This window comes from Anabas testudineus, chromosome 17 (genome assembly GCF_900324465.2).
Source record: "Anabas testudineus chromosome 17, fAnaTes1.2, whole genome shotgun sequence".
In the NCBI taxonomy this organism is placed as follows: Eukaryota; Metazoa; Chordata; class Actinopteri; order Anabantiformes; family Anabantidae; genus Anabas; species Anabas testudineus.
In genome coordinates, this window is record NC_046626.1 from 7660581 (window position 1) to 7680531 (window position 19951).

General features: G+C 42.7%; 3 protein-coding genes across 4 annotated transcripts; 1 reads left to right on the plus strand and 2 right to left on the minus strand.

Moving 5' to 3' along the window:
- Nucleotides 1-532: 532 nt before the first annotated feature.
- Nucleotides 533-2953, minus strand: cldn1 (claudin 1). Its single transcript, XM_026373682.1, has 4 exons — nucleotides 2581-2953; nucleotides 1478-1642; nucleotides 1250-1334; nucleotides 533-1027 (listed from the first exon to the last, which is right to left on the minus strand). Exons 1-4 carry the CDS (start codon nucleotides 2801-2803, stop codon nucleotides 865-867), a joined length of 636 nt encoding a protein of 211 aa, XP_026229467.1. The 5' UTR covers nucleotides 2804-2953; the 3' UTR covers nucleotides 533-864.
- Nucleotides 2954-3313: 360 nt separating this feature from the next.
- On the plus strand, nucleotides 3314-6532 carry zgc:153913 (LRR and PCC domain-containing protein). Its single transcript, XM_026373703.1, has 2 exons — nucleotides 3314-3563; nucleotides 3727-6532. The coding sequence occupies exon 2, from the start codon at nucleotides 3732-3734 to the stop codon at nucleotides 5295-5297; it is 1566 nt and encodes a 521-aa protein (XP_026229488.1). The 5' UTR covers nucleotides 3314-3563; nucleotides 3727-3731; the 3' UTR covers nucleotides 5298-6532.
- Nucleotides 6533-11249: 4717 nt separating this feature from the next.
- On the minus strand, nucleotides 11250-12815 carry LOC113172123 (transcription factor HES-1-B-like). 2 transcript variants are annotated; one of them, XM_026374954.1, is made up of 5 exons: nucleotides 12591-12815; nucleotides 12389-12484; nucleotides 12204-12291; nucleotides 11836-11945; nucleotides 11250-11700 (listed from the first exon to the last, which is right to left on the minus strand). In XM_026374954.1, the coding sequence occupies exons 1-5, from the start codon at nucleotides 12738-12740 to the stop codon at nucleotides 11494-11496; spliced, it is 651 nt and encodes a 216-aa protein (XP_026230739.1). In that variant the 5' UTR covers nucleotides 12741-12815; the 3' UTR covers nucleotides 11250-11493. The 2 variants fall into 2 exon arrangements, with proteins under 2 accessions (XP_026230739.1, XP_026230738.1); XM_026374953.1 differs by having other exon boundaries at nucleotides 11250-11945.
- Nucleotides 12816-19951: the final 7136 nt, after the last annotated feature.

A 19951-nucleotide genomic window follows, 5' to 3' on the forward strand; every position in this document is an offset into this window, starting at 1 on the left:
CTCCTGTTCTCTTCTCACATCGAGTTCTATATGTTTTCTTATTCTAAAAGTCGGTCACTGTTTAGTCCTAAATTGTATTTTGACAAATTGCTGAAAGGCTATGTTGGACATTTAATTTAATCTCTTTAATCTCTAACTCGTCCACAACTGGGACTTGCGTAATGATTTCTTTAGTCAGTGTTTTTATTCAGTATTTTATTCACAGCTCACCACACACATCACAAGGGTTAATCTGTAGTTTCATTGCACTGGGTGGAGGTGGTGTGATTCACACATTTCAGAAACATAGGGTAGATAGTCTCCCCCTCACAGATACGCACATGCTTGTAAACACTTGCAGAAACACAGGATCCTATCTCAGCCCTCTCCTTAATTCATTTAGCTTGTTTTTGTTTGTTTTTGTTGCTTTTTTACTAAAAACTGGAATAGAAATTTCACCAAAGCCCCGTTTTCTAACAAAATGACCAGAAACTGAAAACATTGAACTACCAGACACTTAATGACACCACATACTGACAACAGAAAACCATACCAACAATAAGGATTTTATTTTACATAAAATGAAAGAAATGTAAAAGAATAATGGCACGATTGCAAACAAGGCAAAGTAACAAAAATAGTTTTAATACATTTTACTGAACTTTTATTTAGAATATTCAATATCAAGTAAGTTGTACTGTTTGTAATTAGCTTTTGTTACTATTTTAATTATTACAGTTTACTGTTTAAATCTGAAATATCCCATTTCCATGCATCTAACAAATTCATTTATTTCCCAACAAATGTAAACACACAGCAATTACAACACTTGCAAATATACATGCTACAAAACGTTAAGAAAATCTGGATGGAGTGACTGTCTCCCTAGACGTAGTTCCCTCCTGGCTGGGCCGTGGAGCGGGACGGTGGGTAGCGCGGGGCACTCGCTGAGCTCTTACTGGAGCAGTTGCAGCAGAGGAAGGATCCTCCTATAATGATGAGAGCTGCTGAACCCCAGCCAATATACAGGGCACTTCCGAATTCAAACCTGTGAATGATACACAGATTTTAAAAAAAGAACATGGGAATTAAAGGCTTTAAATATTCACTGATCATGTTACATTAGTTAAAAGGTCTGATTTACAGACTTTCACTTTAATTTTTTAAATTTTGATTTCAAGTCGTAACTTCAGAAACATGGACAGGAATATTTCAACATTTTGGTTGAATACACTTATTGATGATTGAACCCATTCACAGATGACCTCACTTTGAATTAGTAGGCGTGAAGGGGTTGTAGAAGTCCTGTGCTATTCTGCTGGCATACCAAGATGCTCCTGCCAGGGCTAACACGCCTGGAAAAACATGAGGAAGAGAAACTTTTTATATTGTGGCAATAGACACATTGAAACATTCAGGAGGACTTCGTCATTTCTGTTTCAGCTTCATGAGGCCTACATATTCACTTCCATGTGTTATGAACTGAATGATCTCTGACCAGCGATAATGAAGATAACCCCTCCAGCCAGCGCCACTTTGTTTTTCTGCTCTGGTTGTTCTTCCATGCAGGTTGTGCACTTCATGCCCACCATCGACACCAAGACAGAAATAGTGCACAGCAAGATGGACGCCAACATCAGTCCTCGAGTGCCCTGTACAATCGCTGGGGACAAAAGCACAGGATCACGTGACTGAGCGTGTTTCACATCATTATACTCTAATGTAAAGTGATTCAGGATGGAGAACCTTTGCTGCAAGTCATACACCCTGCTCTTCTGCCATGTGACCTGTCTACCTCCTTATTGGTACAGTCCAATTAAGACTGAAAAGCCCAACATTTCTTAAAAGCATTAGGCAAACAGCCCCTAGTACTGTTAATTAAGTACTGTTAATTAGCCAGCTCCTTAATGAAGCTCTGTGTTTTTCCACTTGAGGGATAAAAGAGGCGGGAATGGAGGCAACATGAGTGACATGCAGCTGAAGACATTCCTTTGAGGATCTCTATCTGATTACGCACACACACACACACACACACACACACACACACACACACACATATATATATTATATATGTATTTATAGATAGATACATTATCATGTATGAGTTAAAAAATGTGTTTGCACGTTTGAAAACAACAACATCCACAACGTCAAATCTTTTCAAATGGATTTAGAAAGGAACAGCAGCTTCTTTTTAACCATTCAAATCCTGGTATGTGACTGACATGTCTCTGCATGTATGAGGTCTTACAGTCTCACAGGTCTTACTTAACCTTAAGGGAGGCTTTAATGACCACAAAGGCTTACGCATTCCAGTTTCTTAGTACACAACAGAACCGTTCTTTATCCAAGACGATCTAAAATCAGAGTTTTTAGAAATGGATTTATTACAATTTCATAAACAGATATTGATTTACTATGTTAAGATAGTTTAAGTGAATCATCATTCATCGCCCCAAAACCCATTTTCTTCCCCAAACTTTATTATAGAGAAATACAGTCACTTTGAACACAGTATGAGCTCAGTATGCTCTGCCAACGATTACATCATATGATCAGTTGTTGATATTTTTAGTTCATATAAAACATGTACTGAGTTACCTGGTAGTTGAAGGAGAGAATCGTAGACTTTACACTGAATCTGACCAGTGCTCTGCGATGCGCAGGTTTTCCAAAGTCCTTCATACAGAGCCTGAGCCGTGATGATGTTGTCTCCTGCATAGGATGAAGCTTTCCACTCCACCATGACTGTGGATGCTATCGAGCCCATAAAGCCCAGGAAGGCCAGCGTGAAGCCCAGAAGCTGTATCCCCTTACTCGCCATTATTTAAACTGAGATTCTAAAAGTGAGGAAGAGTGGGAAAAGGTGATAAAAAAAGGTAAAGACAAAAAAATCTGGTTGTGAGGCAGAGGTTTTGGTTGGTGGATCTGCTCCCTGAAAGTGGTGTCTACCTGTGATCTTCAGGGAATTACCTGGACGAGAGGGAGGGTCTGAGAGTAGCATCACCTCTGATGGAGGTAAAGAGGAGCAGGACGACACCTAGTGGATGTTAAGGCCTTCTGCGGTGATTCAAACTCCTCCCTTACCTCTGTCAATACTGTAAAAACTCAGGGTACAGGCAGCAACGCTGCAAATAACACATTTTTCACACTTTACATCTACACTGCAGCATGTTCAAAACAAAAAAGAGTGATTATTATGATGATGATGATTAGATTTTAGATATTTTTCGCAAATAAGCACATTTGCTCTTGAATATATTTGTTTGTTTTGGCAGACCGTGACTCTTTGTACTAAAATAAAAAAGCTCTCTTACGCCTGTGTTATATCACAGCAGTAAACTGGAGTCTGCTGTATTCTGCTCTGTGGATGCTGATTTGATGAATTACAAGAATGTCTGTGGATTTTAGGCGGAACTCTTTTTTTTTTTTTGCTGTGAACAGTGAAGTTGCAGCAGGAGCCGGCCACTGACCAAAGGTTTTGTCTTGCCTAACTCAGGGTTGTCATTTGCTCTTTGTGTCAGCTGGCTTGTGGATCTACAAGAAAGCTTGTTTCAGTGTTGTGTGATTCCTACAGCACCGAGGTATGTTGAGCTTCATTTATTTAAATTAGAAAGAGCCTTCAAACATGGTCGCACTTATTCTTCTCTTTGTGGTTTTAACTGTGTACATTTCTGTTCTTATATGAAAACATTAATAACATTGGTTTCCTGTTTGTTCATACAAGTATTCTTCATGTTTTGACAGTGAAAATGGCCAAAGAATTGGGCCTGACTCTGCTCCTGGTGCTGCTTCTCTGTCACGACAACACAGAGTCACAAACCGTGTGTCCATACAAATGCCAGTGTTTTACTCCGGCCCAAGTACTGTGTGCTGATGACCGAATGGCGTATGTACCGAGCGACACGTCCAAGGAGGTCAAGGACTTTATTATGATGACATCACCCCTGGCATACCTGTTCCCTCACATTTTAGCAGACAGCCCCCAGCTCACTAAGCTCGTCTTCCTAAACAATGTTCTGCGAAGTATTCACGCGCAGGCTTTTGTGAATCTGACTCAGCTGCAGGAGCTGGAGATTAGTGGAAACCCCATGCTGGACCATTTATTTCCAGGGACTTTTTCAAAGCAGGGAAACTTGACCAAGCTGCAACTGAACTTCAACAAGTTCCCAACTGTGCTTCCTGGCATGTTTGACTCATTGAAAAAGCTAGAAACTCTAGAGATGAAGAGCAACGTTATATCACACCTGCCAGCATTTCTCTTCCTGAATCTCCACAATCTGCGAGTCCTCGACTTGTCCCAAAATAAGATCGAGGACGTGAAAAGAGAGACTTTTTATGGTCTGGCCAACCTCGAGATCCTAAAATTAAACAACAACGCCATTGGCAATCTTACACATGTCGTGTTCCACAACATTTCTCAGCTACTAGAGCTTCACTTGGAGTGGAACAAGATAACGCAACTTGACCACGAAGTATTCTCTGCGTTAACCAAACTGAAGGTGCTAAACCTTCGTGGAAACCTTCTTACAACCTTCAGTGATAAAGTGTTTGGATTTGAGGCCTCAAATTTGAAGGAGCTGAACCTAAAAGACAACAGACTGACTGAGCTATCCTCCCTCGGCCGTTTGACGTCTCTTTCTGACCTTATTTTATCTTCTAACCGGCTCTCCAACCTTCCCGAAGACATCTTCAGAAATATTACACTGCTGGAGAACCTGGATCTCTCTGAAAACCACTTCACATCTCTGCCTGAAACCATTTTCAGTAAACTGTTCCGCATCACATCACTCCACCTCAACAAGAACAATATTAGTAAGGTGGATGCCAAACTGTTTGAAGACCAGAATCTCATTCAGCAGCTCTACCTGTCTGACAACCAGCTGGAAACTCTCCCTCTTGGACTTTTTGAAACATTTGCCATCCAGCACACAGTAAGGCTGCATGGAAACCCCTGGAAATGTGACTGCCACATGTCGTACCTGCATGACTGGGTGCTGAGAAACAGTCAAGTCATTGAGATGCTGCACAGGGTGAGCTGCAAGACTCCTGCTTTTTTGAGAAGCCAAACAATTCTATCTCTTGACAAGGACCAGCTTGTGTGTCCGGTGTCCAGAGATGAGACTTCTGATCTCAACAGCTGTAGCATACAGGCATCCGGTGACACCATGATCATCAAATGTAAAGTGGACAGATGCTCTCCACTGACAGTGAAGGTGCAGTTTCAGGGAGTTGAGGGCAGCATCGAGGAGCATATTTTGAAAAATGAGTCTGAATCTTCTCAATGTAGCAATGAGAAAATTAGCCCTATTAAGTAGTTTTCTCCATTAATTAGACTTTGTTCTCAGTGCAAATACAGTACTTCCTTGTGTATTTGTTTTTTCTTCTTCTGATTGTCACAATCAATACTGTAAACAAACCTCCAACTTAGCAGCTGACAACCAGTTTACATGTGTGACCCTGGATGATAAGCAGGGTGGATGAACCCTATTCTTGTAAAGTTTAAAGTTCAAGCCTGGATTTTTCTCAATTCTGTCACTGCTAAAATGCACCATGAGTAGCATGTTAATCATCTGCTAACATGTGTTTGGACAATCTGGAACAGCTGTGCACATCACAGGTCAATATGATGTAATATTGTCCTTGTCAAGGCATCAACACAACTTTGAAAGGACGGGGATATCACAATGCAAAATGTATTTAAATAAGTATTGGAAAACATATGAGTAAGTAGTGGTACTTGGTATTAGGGTGCAAAGTTTTAATATTATTGCATTATCATATTGCTATTTCTGATACATTCATGTGTAGGCAGCATTTGTAGTTTGAGCTGTAGCTGCATGATCATCATAGCTGCTGTGCAAATACAGTGCAGTAAATAGTACAATATATCACAGTGAAGTGTAAGAATAAAAGGGCATAAAATGAAAATATACAGTACATACAGTACAAATACCTCAAAACCTCAGAACGTAGCAATGAAAAGTCACTAAGTCTGTACTAAAACTGTACCTAGTTACTTTTCACCACTGCCTTGACAGACATATTTTGTTTAAAAGAACCATTCACTGTGACCTGTCGAAGTTTTGAAAAGTTCATCCAGTGTTTATCCGAACACTCCACTGCGCCTGAACACAGACGAGGATGATAAAGAGCGAGAGAGAGGAGCGGGGAGGAGGGAAGCCCCATCACAACAAGGCACACAGATGGCCACACCTTGAATACAGCACTCTAACCCACACTTAATAAGGGTGAAAAGGTCAGAGGGTCGATTGGGTCTTCGTTCTGAGCTGAATGACATCACAATTCCCATGACAAAAAGTGGTGGCTGTCTTACTTCCAGAGTTTGGAGAAGTGGCGTTAGGTTGGAGGTAATCCTCACTTGAGGTAAACAGGACATTTAGGATTTAAAATACACAGCTGTCAGTTAATGAGCAACAGGTCGTATGGAAGTCTTTCAATTCCTATCAGCATTCAGTGAGGTTCAAACCGGAATAGAAATGATTTAGATTAACCAAAAGAAGCAACAAAGCCAGTGTCTTAACAAACACATTTCCTGACCAAATCCTGATTAAATTAATTTAAAACATTTATAAGATCTGTTTCTATAAAATACTGATTTCGCTGTGTTTTTTTATGATTTAATATGAATCTATGAATTTATGCAGGCTATCTATGATGAGAGTCAGAAAGATGAGGCCAGTTCTTGGACCAGTGTGGTCTCATAGGTTAATAGAGTTATCACCTGTCAGATCCTTCATTACCAATTGCTTTCTCCGCAAACTTCCAGCAGCAGGATCCGAGTGCCGTCCCGGGAGGCACAATAAAAAACGTCTCTCAACCCCCATGGTCATACTCCAGCTTAGTGGGCAGTTAGCGCAAGGCACCACACTCCACACAGCAGCTCTTCAGATGGAAGAGCAAAGAAACAGAGAGGAGGAGACATTATCTGGTGAGACAAACAATGTCGAAAACAACACAAAGCACTGGGGGGTTTCCCACAGAGTTTAGTCTGGCCGGTGAGGAGGGAGGTGGTGAGGGCAGGGCAGGGTCCTTGGGACAAAGATTAAAGGTCATCTGAGACTCGCCTGAGGCAAGAATCTAAGAGGAGAGTATTTGATCTGAATATGGAAACTACTTTCACATTAGGTCATTTTACATGTGTGTTAGCACAAATCTTATTGTTGTTCATATCTTACTGTAGCATTAACGAGGAGCACACTGTCTCAGTCAGGGCAAAATTACAAGAATAAACTAAATATAATATCTCCACTTCAATTATCATATCCTTTGTTTTCCAGCTTCACCTAAATGAGTTCAGTCAGTCGTGACATCATAACGAACACCAGTTGCTATTATGTGAGCAGGTGTCTATTAGATCCTCTCTGCAGCCTGTGAGAGGCTGACACACACCCCCATGATACCATGACCTGAACATCTCAGGAACACAAATGGGCCATTTTGCAAACTCAAAATCTGAGCCTTGCTTACAAACAAGGGTCAATACTTGCCCCTCAGTGCACCCAGACCCCCCGGTGGAGGCAAAATTGGTGTTTCTGACCAAATTAAGAACAGCTGACCTGACGTGGGTGTTAAGTGGACGGGGAGATGTCACCAGAACGGTAATGTTTTAGCATACTGGTACACTGCCCTTTGTCTTGTCAGTCTCTATTGGTGGACAACAAGAGGCTATAAGCTCCTTATCATCACATTACAATTATGGAGGATGAATCGGGAACTTTGGCCCCGTGGACCCTGCTCTTACACGGCTTTACTTGTTTTGTGTCTAGCTCCACAGATGGAGAGGTTTTATTATGCATGCATGGAACCCTTCATTGTATTTTAGTAGTAGTTCTGGTGAAGCGTCTCTGCAAAACCGAGCCACAAAACAATTGACATATAGTGCCCACACTCCAACTTCCAGAAGCAGAAGTAATTTCTGAAGAGCGCATTGTTCTGCGGTGGCAGGACGTGCTCAGTTTCAGCGCGCTTTGATTATAGTTAGTTAAAATATTTTATGAATGCCATGGTAGCAAAACAAAGAGTTTCACAAGCAGTTCCACCTCAGTTAAACCAGACAGTTTCAAACCACTTAGTTAGAAAAAGATATTAATTTTAAAAGACAAATAACATATAAGAAGTTGAAACAGACAAGCATATTGCCAACAAATGAAAATGACCAGTGACTCCTTTTTGAGGCCATCGCTACAATCACGTGTTTTTGTAGCTCTAGGTGAGACGCGTACTTCTCAACTGGTGATTTCTCCCACTCTTCTTAAGCAAACTGCTGCAGAGCCCTAAGGTTTGACGTGGGCTTTCTTCCTGCTGTGATTTTAGCTCATTCCATAGACGTTCCATTGGATTAGGATCAGGACTCCTCAGAACATTGCAGTGGTTTGTTTTCATCCACTCTTGCTGCTTTTAGATGGGTTATTGTCGTTTAGGAGGAGCAACACTGCAACGTCATAACATACAGTAAGTGAGCCTCCCTCTTATTTCATAGTAGAGAAGGTGTTTTTTTTCCTTTGAAACTAATGTCCCAAAGAAAGACCTCATTGTGATTCACTTATCCAAAGGACATAATGGTGATCACAGTGACATCAAGCTGCTTGCAGCCTTTACTTTGACCACACTCTACCTTGGCAACTACTTTCTTCCTTGTTATGTCAGACAACTATCTTCTCTCTTTTCCATGTTCAATGTGGGAAAAAATGTGATGGTGCCTTCAGGTTGAGAATGTGCGTACTGATGATGTCTTTATCTATCAGAGTTTGATACATCTGAGTCGTATCGTGTAAACCAGATCAGAAGGAGCATCTGTGATCAATTCCAAAAGGTTCACATACTAAAGGATGTTTCACTTTGAGGGAACACCTGCAGTGAAAGCGTGTTTTCTCGGTCTTCTTCATAAGGCTTCATGGGCGCACGGCTAAGACATAAGAACTTCAGTGAAAACACCCCCGACCCCGTTGCGTTCACACACAACACCTCCTTTGAAGATGGGATGACTTGTGATGTACAAGGGAGTTGCTCACTTTTAATAGCCGCACCATCAGCACTCTGTGTGTGTCCGCGGTAATGAATCTTTTCACCTCCAGTGTTATTGTGTCATGCAGATACTAAATTCACCCCCGGAAGCTCCACTTCCACCAGTATGTTGACTTTTTCAAAAACAACCAGCTAAATCAAACAGGGGTGAATCGGAGTGAAGGGACAAAGAGCATTGTTCATTCACCATTGATATCGAGTGCATAATCTATTCATTAGCCTTGATGTGAACCACCACTGACTACTACCCCCATCAAGCACCATAACACCCTCCTCCTAATTCTTCCAAAGAGGCAGGAGCAGTGGAGGTTTCCAGTGTGTGTCAAAGGAAGACAGTCACTACAAGCAGGGGAACCTGTCACTGTGTTTGTGAGTGGAAGCAATCAATCATGGAGCCCAGCAATGGGGCAAACCCTGCCGAGCTTCATGTTTATTATTCTCTGCTTTTACAGGGTTTGAGAAAATACTGCATCGAAGTGGGGTTTTGATGAGGGAGGGGCAGGGAGAGAGGGTGAAAAACAGACAAATCATGGAGGGAAGGAACTGACCATCAAGCAGCACCAGCTTCCTCGAGAGTGGCCTTCAGTCGCTGAAGCTGCTGCAGCCAAAGCCGCTGCAGCTTCTCCATCACATACTGGGTAAGTATGGAGAGGTGCAACCTGTCAGCACTTCTCAGCCCTTCTTATCTGAAGAGCACAGCCTGGCCTGAGAAGTTCTGAAAAAGCCTTTTAGACCAGGACCTTTGGGAGCATCCAACAAAAAGCCTTCTTTAGCACAGTGAAAGTGACAGCATGGTCCTCCCACTCTCACAGCCATTAAACCTCTTCCTGGATAAACAATGGGAAGGCCCTTTATGAAGATGAAGAGGGTCACAAAGAGAGGAGCCACTGAGGGGCCCGGCTTTGTTTTTGTGTTTTGGAGGGTCTCAAAGGATGCTCTAATAGGAGGGGGAGCTCTGTTTTTGTGTTTTCGCCCTCCTTAGTGCCACTCTTATTTCAACTGTGCCAAACAGAGATGTAAACTTAATTGACTGTATCATTTGCACAAAGTGAGGAGTTTTATTAACTTTCGGAGTCGCAGAGAGATGAGTCGATTTACAATTAGGCTGGTTTCTGGGGTTTTTAAAAAGGTTTTGCATCCAAACAGGAAGTAACTTTGAGCGCAGAAAAATGTGCAGCTGATGTGTTGTGTAGAGACACGGTTGTTGCGTTGATGTCATTTATGACTTTATCCCTCAAATTCCATGAATATCAAATCAGGGACAACCAAATGGTCTTGATGTGTTTGTGTTTGCCTCTGGAGGTGCCACTGTTTGATGCCGTCAAAGGGAGGCCCTGTCTTCTGGTAATGGGCCGTCAGTCTGTTGATGGGTTGTCAGATTTAGGGAAACATGCTGTTGGAGCTTGAGAGTGTGAATGAGGGGCACCTGTGACCTCTGGTCAGACTCTGCTTGTGGCTTGCTGTGCGAGCACCACGCTCTGCACACACGCTGGGACGGTCAGTCCTTCAACTTTCCACTACATGGACAATGAGAGGACTGGCTCTGCAGGGCTGCTGCTGATGAGCTACTGTGCACACACTTCTATCATCAAATTTTATTACAAATTAAGTCGGCTGCCTCAAAATGCTGAATCCTTATCTGGATATCAGATCTCTTATCTAGCGACAGAGAGAGAAGGAGGGACTCATTAGCGAGTAACAATGTGCACTAAATATCGTAATACTAGTGTCTTATTCATTCTACTCTTTATTTAGCCACGTTGGTAGGATCATAATCTATTTCTATTTTAGGGGATTGGCATGACGACAGGCAGGAGGGCAGACAGGCCCGCACATGTCAACACACCCTGCCATGCATTTGTTACTGTGCTGGCAGCACGTCTTCTGGGCTCAGCACAACCTCTCAGGTTCTTCACCTCTTTAAGGGAGTATTTATTTCCAGCCAGAAAGCAGCTTTCCATGTCGCGAGAAGGGGTGATCAGGTGTGGATAAGACACACAGGAGGGGGGCTATATTTACACTGCTGCTCTTACAACGATCTTACTAGGGAGGTAAATTGAAAAGACTTTCAACTTGGCTGAGATAAAGTTAACCTATGACTCGCAGCATTTTTAAAGGCAGCACATATTCACCTAATAATTAACAAAATGACAAAGACACCACTGCAGCAAAAACTGTAGTAAGCATCATAGAAACATTTTATTCATAGAAAACAGTGCTTTTCAAGAGCGCTTCATGTATTTTCTTGACCTCCCGTGGCAAATAAATTGTGCCATATTAAAAACAGAAGTACAGTACAGAGGCCAGGAATATCTCCAAATGTGCACACACACAAAAAAAAAAAAAAAACACAAAATGTATGTAAACATCCCGCTCAAATAGGTTTTAACAAACATTTACAAAATGTACAAAAATTAGATTTCTTGTGTGATAGTCCTTTTCTCCACAACCTGCTGACCCGGCTTCCTACCATGGTCTCCACACCGAATCTGAGGTGACCGGAGGTGCAACAGGTGACCCGTGATGGCTGCTTTGTGAGCTCAGAGGCGCAAGAGCCGCGCTGGGTACAAGAAACGCAAACTGTCCATCTGGCGTAGGCACAACCTGGAAACCGCCGTACAACTTCATGGCTTCTGGGGAAACGTGCATCGTTGAGCCACTTTTGCAAGGCATCTGTGGAAGTAAAGCACGTGGAATCTGTGTACTGGTCTGTCCAAGTCCGAGGGTACTGGGGTGAGGTCCGTAAACGTTGGCAGCGTTGATTTGGGTCACACAGAGTGCCAGGTGGCTGAGGAGGCGAGTCCTTACCTCGGTGTCCACCCCTTCACAGGTGGACAGGAAACGGGTGACCTCTCCAACACACTCATTGAACCCAGCTCTGTATTTACCCAGGATGGAGGAGTCTGTGTTCACAGCAGCTGTAGAGGAAACACACATTCATAAATAGATATGTTAAGACATTTTAAACAATATAATTAGACAAACTGTCAAATCTGACTACTATAAACATGTGTTTTTTTATGCTCTTCAGGTGTCTGAACTCAACTCTTAAGGGCAAACGTATCCAGCTGTCAGTAGGCAATAGGTCTTGCCGACCTCGGGAGCCTGTTTACATCTAAAGTTAGACATACAAGAAAACCTGCGGGCACATCATCATGATCAAAGCAGTTACATACCAGTAATCTGAAGTCGCTGCAAGTTGCTGAGATGCTTCACGGTCATCTCCAGTATGTCTGCCTTCTCCAGCTTGGAGTGTCTGGAGCTCTAAACAGGCAAAAGTCACATTTCTGTGTCAGATAGGCCTCTTGTAGTCTAGTTTTTCATTTATGCTTTCAATTTAGCAATCTGCACAGGTCCTTACGTCTTTCTTGAGGGCGTCCAGGATGAGCGTCTTCAGCTGACCCAAACTCTCGTTGATGCGCGCACGTCTCCGCTTTTCCATGATTGGTTTGGAAGACTAAAGACAGACAGAAAAAAAAAAACAACTGAAATGCTACAGTGGCTCACAAGAGAACACAGCATAAATAAATAAATAATAACAAACATTCAGTTCAGATAGATACCTTCCTGTTCTCTGTCTGAGTTCGGGGTTTTTCGCCACTTGCCGGAGAAGCAGCCCCAGCAGACGGAGATGTTCTGTCCATGGTCCCGGTGGGCATCTTCAGGGTTTCACTCAAAACAAATACTCGATTGGTAGAAGAGGGTTTGAACATCAATTCAAAAGTGGGTCCACGTCAGGGAGCGCCGCCTTCTCCTGGCACACCTCACACCTGTTTACGCACGGCAGCTGTCAGCAGCGGCTCCTCTGCTCCGGCGTCCAGCGCCTCGGCTTTTATTTCGACGGCCCGAGCCTGCACGCGAACGGCTCGTGCGCCAGCTCGCCGCTGGTCCAATGGGCGCGCGGACACGGTGCCTGGGGAGGCGGCGGGCTCGTGCGACGCGGCGCTCCCATTGGCTCACCTGTCGGACAGCTGGAGGACTACATCTCCCAGAAGAGTTAGCGTTAGAGCGCTTCAATCTGCTGATGCGCTCTGAGCTGAAACAAATCTGTGATTTGGTTCTCATCAGTTTGTCAATCGCATGTTTTTGCTTCAAAATGTTGTTGTCTTATTTTTTTATTATTATTATTTTATTTTTTTCGTGATCCATTGTATGTCGTTAAAGCCATTATCTATTAATATTTTATAATTGTTTAGGGAATTAGTATGTAAAACAAAGTTAAGGGATTAATCTCCACATTAGCTTTCTGTTGATCTGTGACCAGCAGAACTGATAAGATTCTGTCCAAAAGATAAAACTGGTTGATGGATGTGAAGGTTGATTAACAGTCATATAAAGCAGAAAAAACTGTTACTTCAGCGTGTGTGTGTCTGTGTCTGTGTGTGTGTGTCGCTCACACACACACACACAGACACACACACACATGCTCTCCGTTGGTCATTAAGTGTTTGAGGGACCTTATCCTCTGACACACTCCAGGCCTGATGTCCAGTGAAGAAGAAAATCTCTGACACACTCAGTTATCCACTCACTGCCATGAACTCTGACACCTCCTGTCTGCTAGCAGTGAGCGTGGGCAGAAAACACAGATAGAGAGTTCTTAAAACCTCATCTAAAGACAAATACCAACAACGGTATTTGTGGGGACACATTAAAAGATATAAGAGGTGTTTATCTCTCAAATCCTTCAGGCAACTACAATGGTGTTGTGAAAATTCAGAATGTGAATTTCCAAATGCAAGGCCAGTTGTTTGTGGAGGTAGTATTACTTTAACTTTTCATTTTTTTTATACTAAAAAGCCCTTTTTCACTGATTAGTTACTGTACCGAGCATCCAAATATATGAGATAATTGTAAATTATTGTAAATCGTCATATCACATATTTAGTGCGTATATTTAGATGGAATTGTGGGTAAAGAACATTTTGAAAATACAATGAAGATATTATTTCTAAAAAATTTTCAAATTGTGCAAAACTCTGTTGTTGCTCCTCTAATTTTACAACTCTTAGTTATTATGGTTTCATAAAAGACATAAATATTTATTTATTTATTGACAGACATCAACATTACACATATTTGTTTCTTTAGCATTCAACAGGCCAAAACATGCTGCCTATCTTCAGGTGTGCTGAATTTGTTTTATGAAATCATAATCTCTCTTGTCTTGTTCCCTGATTTTAAAACCTATCTTCTGTTTTAAAAATGTTTGTTTTGCTCCTAAAAGAAGATTCTTTAATAGAAATGAGATATTTCCCATTAAAAATACTGATTCAAATATTGATTTATAGCGCTATTTATATATTATTGACAGGCATCGTCTGGTCCACATTCACCATCAAATACCTCTGGCCTCTGTGACAGACTTCAAACACTGTTTGTAAAGCTTTTAAAACCTTTAGAGATGAAATGACCCCAAAACAGGTCAGTGTCTGCATCCTCAGTTTACTTTTTGTGGGTGCAAGACAACTTCAAGCACTTGAATTGTGTCACTATCAGATTAAGTCAGATAAAATCATCTCAAACCTCCGGCAGAGTGAGTTTGATCTGTTGATTGTTAGATTAGATGTTAAATCTACGAGCTCTTAAAAATTTTTCATTCATTTCATTTTTATTGTCATGGATGCTCATGCTGAGTATTTCTGCTCTACTAAGTTTCCTAGTTCTTAGTTTCTTAAGTAAAAAAACATTTCTGTTTCCCACCTCAGACCCTTCAACCATTCTCCTGGGATCACATGAAGCGCTCATTTAATCTTCTAATTAGATGTTTCAACAGGAACCTTTTAAAGAGCCTAAGGTCTACATGCAACAGATGACAGGGTTTCTGGAGAAGAGGCCATGCAGCAATAAATTACGTCCTATCAGTTCCATTTTCAGGGAGTCTGCTGCTCTGCCACAAAAACCCCTTTATAGTGTAGACATGGGTTTTATAGCACAGTGCTGATCTGTATCAGTGTGGGAACCCTGCGATGGGACGCCACAGAGAGAAATGGAAGGGTTAGAGGCGTTATCAAGGTCCAACATGTGGCAGATAATCACAAGCTGCAGAAAATGGAGACAAGGAAGCCAGGACTTATTTTGTGTTTTGTTTTGGTTTAATCACCATCTGATCTTCATCTAAGTCAAGAGGATTAATTCATATAATGTGCCTAAAATAATAACAAATATAAATTCTGATCTTTCATGCCTGATTTTAATAAGCAGCAGCTTCCTTCGTGGTGTCCTGCCATAGACACCCTGTTTGTTCAATGTTTTACGAACTATAGACTCATGAACACAGATGTTAATAAGTTCCAACGATGCCTTCAAATCTTTGGCTGTCACTCAGGATTGTTTCTTTACCTCATTGATGTGTTTGTTGTGCTCTTGGGGTCATTTTGACTGGCCTCCCACTTCTTGGTAGAGTAGCCACAGTCACAAAGTGTCTCCATTTGTAGATTGTTGGTCTAACTGCAGACTGGTGAGTTTCTGTCTTTGACATCACTTTGTATCCTTTTCCAGCTTAATGTAAATCAACTATTCTTGATCGTAGATCCTCTGAAAGCTCATACAAGCGTACTCTTCTTGCGTGGAGCAAACTCAAAAACTTTGAGTGGTTTTTGTCAGTCGAAGTAGCTCTAGTCTAATCCCTCAAAATACTTTTTTTCCAGGTATGCTAGTACCTTGTTATGGTTGTTCTCAATAAAGACATGAAAGATCAACATTATTTTGTGTTATTACTTTAGGCACATTATATTATTTAATACTCTTGACTTAGATAAAGATCAGATCAGATTTTATGACAAATAATGCAGAAAACCACAAAATTCCAAAAGGTTCACATACTTTTTCTTGCCATTGTATTTCAGACCTCATCAGGAATTTATTTGCATTAGTATTTGCATTGTTTGTTGCACAGTCTGTCAACCTCGATCAGGATAGAGACAGGATTTTAATTTGACACAGTCACAGCCACAGAAACTAATCAGATGTCTTCTTTTACTATGATGTGAATTTATTTTAAAATGAAAAAAACAATATTTTTGTCTTATGTTTGACTGAAGTCCATAGACATATTGGAAAAGCACAGACCTGTGCATACAACACAACAATACAACAATACAATGTTATAATTCATACCGCAATATAAAAAGCTTCAGATATCTTCTGCAGAGATGAGAGAACCTGACAGAAGAATGAACATCTCAATAACAATTAGTGCATCAATCAGGAAGTTGTGGTAGTGTGGGTAGGGGCCACAGTCTGCACACAGCATTTAAAGGTGTCTAAGAGCACGCAGAGACAAATTCTGTCTATGTCTGATGAACAACAGGCAGTGCTCATGATCTAGCTACTGCCTTCACTATGGTGAAGCAAGGTGGTGGTAACACCATGATTCAGATTGGGCAGGTGCCAGGGACAGTGAAACTGAGAACTGAGAACTGAGAGAAGTTTGAAAGCATCTAAAGGCAGAGGACCTCGATGAGACCTGTGATTGGTGAATTGGTTAATTCGTCAGTAAAACATTGAACATCTGTTCTATTCTCTTGACACTGGTGTAAAAGTAGCAGGCAACACTTCCATGTAAGATTAGACAGGTAGTGTTTTCTTCTTACCCAGACATAGTTCAGACATTCACTTTACCCAGTGCCTTTAAAGCCATGGTATCACTTTCTAGGTTGTTGACAAGAACACAACCCAAATAAAGACTTTTCTGTTACTGACACTCCCCTGATCTATCTATCAGGGCCTATCAGGTCCATGATTAGCACAGATCTCAGTATATAAGAGCAAAGAACATGTGCAGGGTGCTTTCAGGTCATTAGTATAAAGCCATGTCACTGTGGATAAGATGAGTCCTTGTACAACACATGGAAATGTCTGGACTGTAGTGGAGACAAAATGATCAAGTGCAAGGTAAAACTTAAGGACGGTTAGATTTTGATACTCCACTGTCCAGTTTCGGCCCACTTCCCTCTCCATCTTCCCCTGTTATGAAAGCTGAGGCCACTGTCTCCTCCACCCAACCACCACTGTGGCAGTGAAATGACCATCCCCGTCATCAAATACTGCAAAGGTTCCTTTTCATCTGTTCGTATGAAAACATCTCAGGCCAGGAGGGTAGGGCACAGACACAGGGGATCACTTAAACATCTCATCCAGCATCCACTCGCTCTCTGTCTCGCCTTCTCCCTTTGAATTCCCCTTTAAAGAAGGAAGGGGGGGGGGCCGCCCCATAGCAACTCCCAGCCCCCGGCTCTGCCCGCCTTTTGTCACCCTCCCCAACAGCAGTTTCTGCTCCAGAAGCCTTAGACAAGGCTTCCATTAATTGCGGGCCTGTGTGGAATACATGTGGAACAATGGGCCCAACAGAGTGTCCGGCCCCCAGACAAGGCTGGAAACAAGTGGTACAGGAATCCAGCAGAATAGACTCGTCCTGGCTGATGTCACTGAATACATTTACCTACCTCAGCGTGCATTCACTCTGTGCTTTGTTTTATTTGGACAAAAAAAAGAAGGGGTAGGGGGAGGTAGTGGTATCAATGGAGAAGAGGAGCTGGAGGGGGGCTCAAGGATGGGAAATAACTGGTTGTCATGGTGATGCGCTGAATCAAAAATATGGTCGAATTTAGCGGAGGCAGAGATGTAAAAAGGGTAGAGGGCATTAGATTAAACCCTGCGTGAGATAAGAGAAGGCTGAAAACAGAGGTTTAGTTTTTTTAGTGTATTCAGTCCTGTTTATACGGCAATAAAGAGCGGATAAAGGAGCGGGAGATTAGGAGACTCATCTAGGCTCATGTTTGTCAACAACAACCTGAGCGGTTTCAAGTCAGCTTATTCCAAGTCAGTAAACCAGAGGAGATGCTTAGCTTTGGCAAGAGAGGCTGCGGAGGAAAAGGGGGACCATAGCAACTGGTATTTCAGCATAACAACCTACCATCTGTCACCTAACGTGGTGGGTTCTTTCTTAAAAAAGCCAGCATTTAGATCTTCAACTTGGAGGCAAAGGCAATGAGACTGAAGTCTTATTGAACTCTGGGTCTCCTGCTTTGAAAAGGGAACCTAGTCATCGCCTTATCCCTCATCAAATTGAAAAACGCTTTTAGAGATTCTAAGAGAGGCCTCACATTTAATTTTTAAAACCCAGACATGAAAGTGTTGCTAAACCACATTCAGCAGTGGAAAGTCTTTAAAGGACTAGTTAGCATGTAGATTATATGCATTTCAGTGCATTGTCAAAGTATCTAAGTGTATTTACATGTTAATATGTTCAGGGATACTATCGTCTTGAAAAGGTGTTGGGGGGGGGGGGGGTTAGTTAACTGTGTATTTTCTCTCTGTGCACCATGGGAATGTGATTTCTTTGTGCCATCAAGGTTCAAACACATTCCTGTAAGGCCATGGATATTATGAGGATTGATTCTCTACAGCAAAACGACCTATGAACCTGTTGATCCTGGCTAGATAATGAAGCTTATGTCCACAAATACAACGTAAAGGTAACTTGGCTAGTTCTTAAATTACATTTTTCTCTTTCCAGTGGATGAAACTTGTAGAATCGGTTCTTTTATTCAAACATCAAGCCAAAAAAGCTTCCCTCGACAAGACCCCTGCTGATGCCCTCCCGTGTGGTGTTTATCCTTATCCAAGCTTAGTCAATATCCGTGAGTGTGTTTGCACTGAAAGTTATGAATGTGAAGATGGCCCATTCTTGCCACTCAAGATGACTCACAAGACCAGCGTTTTGGCCACTTACGTTGTGAAAGCAGCCTGGGGGATGCCCTTTCAGCACTCGAGGACCTCTGGCTGAGTCCCCTTCACACAGCAGATCAGCCTCACTTGGGAAAAAGTCCCTGCTCTTTACAAGGGGAGCTGTCCTGAGGGATGGTGTGCTACTTGTCTCAGGGCCTCCCTTCTTCACCTGCCGGCTTAGCACTCATCACTTATGCACATAATCCCTAGTTAGTGCATGTGATCCACCAGCCGGGGCCCAGGCCCCTGGCCCCTGATCCTCCCCTGCTCACATGCTTGCTGGGTGGCTCCTGGGTGGCCATGGCAACTCTCATCTTCTCATGACAGTTAGGCTTCAGTCATGGCTCTAAGTCTCTCTTCAGTCTCCTTGCGTCTTTTTCTGTCCGCTGCTTTCTGTCTCCTAAAGCCCTCCTCTGTTTGTGCGTTGCTCTATCTATGGCTCTCTGTCTCCTTTCTTCCCGTTTGACTGTTCCCATGCTTTAGACCAGCTGAGTCTGAGAACCCGGCTATAACTCACCGACTGAGGCACCTTCTGGGGCCACAGAAGTGTATCAGTGCTATTCTAGTCTACATTTAACACTGTATTCACCATCACTGAAGACTGTGGGAAGGCTTGACCTCGTTTTATTGTGAGTCTGATCTGTGAATTGAGATTATTAGATACACTTCTTTTCAGCGTGGTTACTGCAGGCCTCTGAGTGCAGATCATCTTACCCCGAGAAAACCTACAGCCTCGACCATTAGTTTGTGGAAAGTGGTGAATATGGCGCAGGCCCTCAGGGAGAGAGAGCGAGAGATAGAGAGAGGCAACCAGGCGCTGTTGTGTGGCCGCACACTAACAAGTGTCACAGTGATCGGAGCTGGTCCTCCCCCTGTGTGTGAATGCCATGTGAGAGGCGGCTCCCTCCATGCCCCTGCCACCTCCACACAAGGCCCTCCATTGACTTCTAACCTGTTGAGGGACCACATGAGACAAAGAGCGGAGGGGCAGGGCCCATCCCTGCAACAAGCCTGTGAACAAACGTTAACACGGCTGCAACTGTCCACCCACTGAATCACTGAATTTATTACCAACCACAGAGCCCATTCAGGCCTGGAATGACTGATAAAGAAAGGGGGACAGGAATGCCCTCAAGGCCCAAGGAAGGAGCCCATGCTTAGGAGAAAAGAGGGAGGAGAAGGGCTTTGTGAC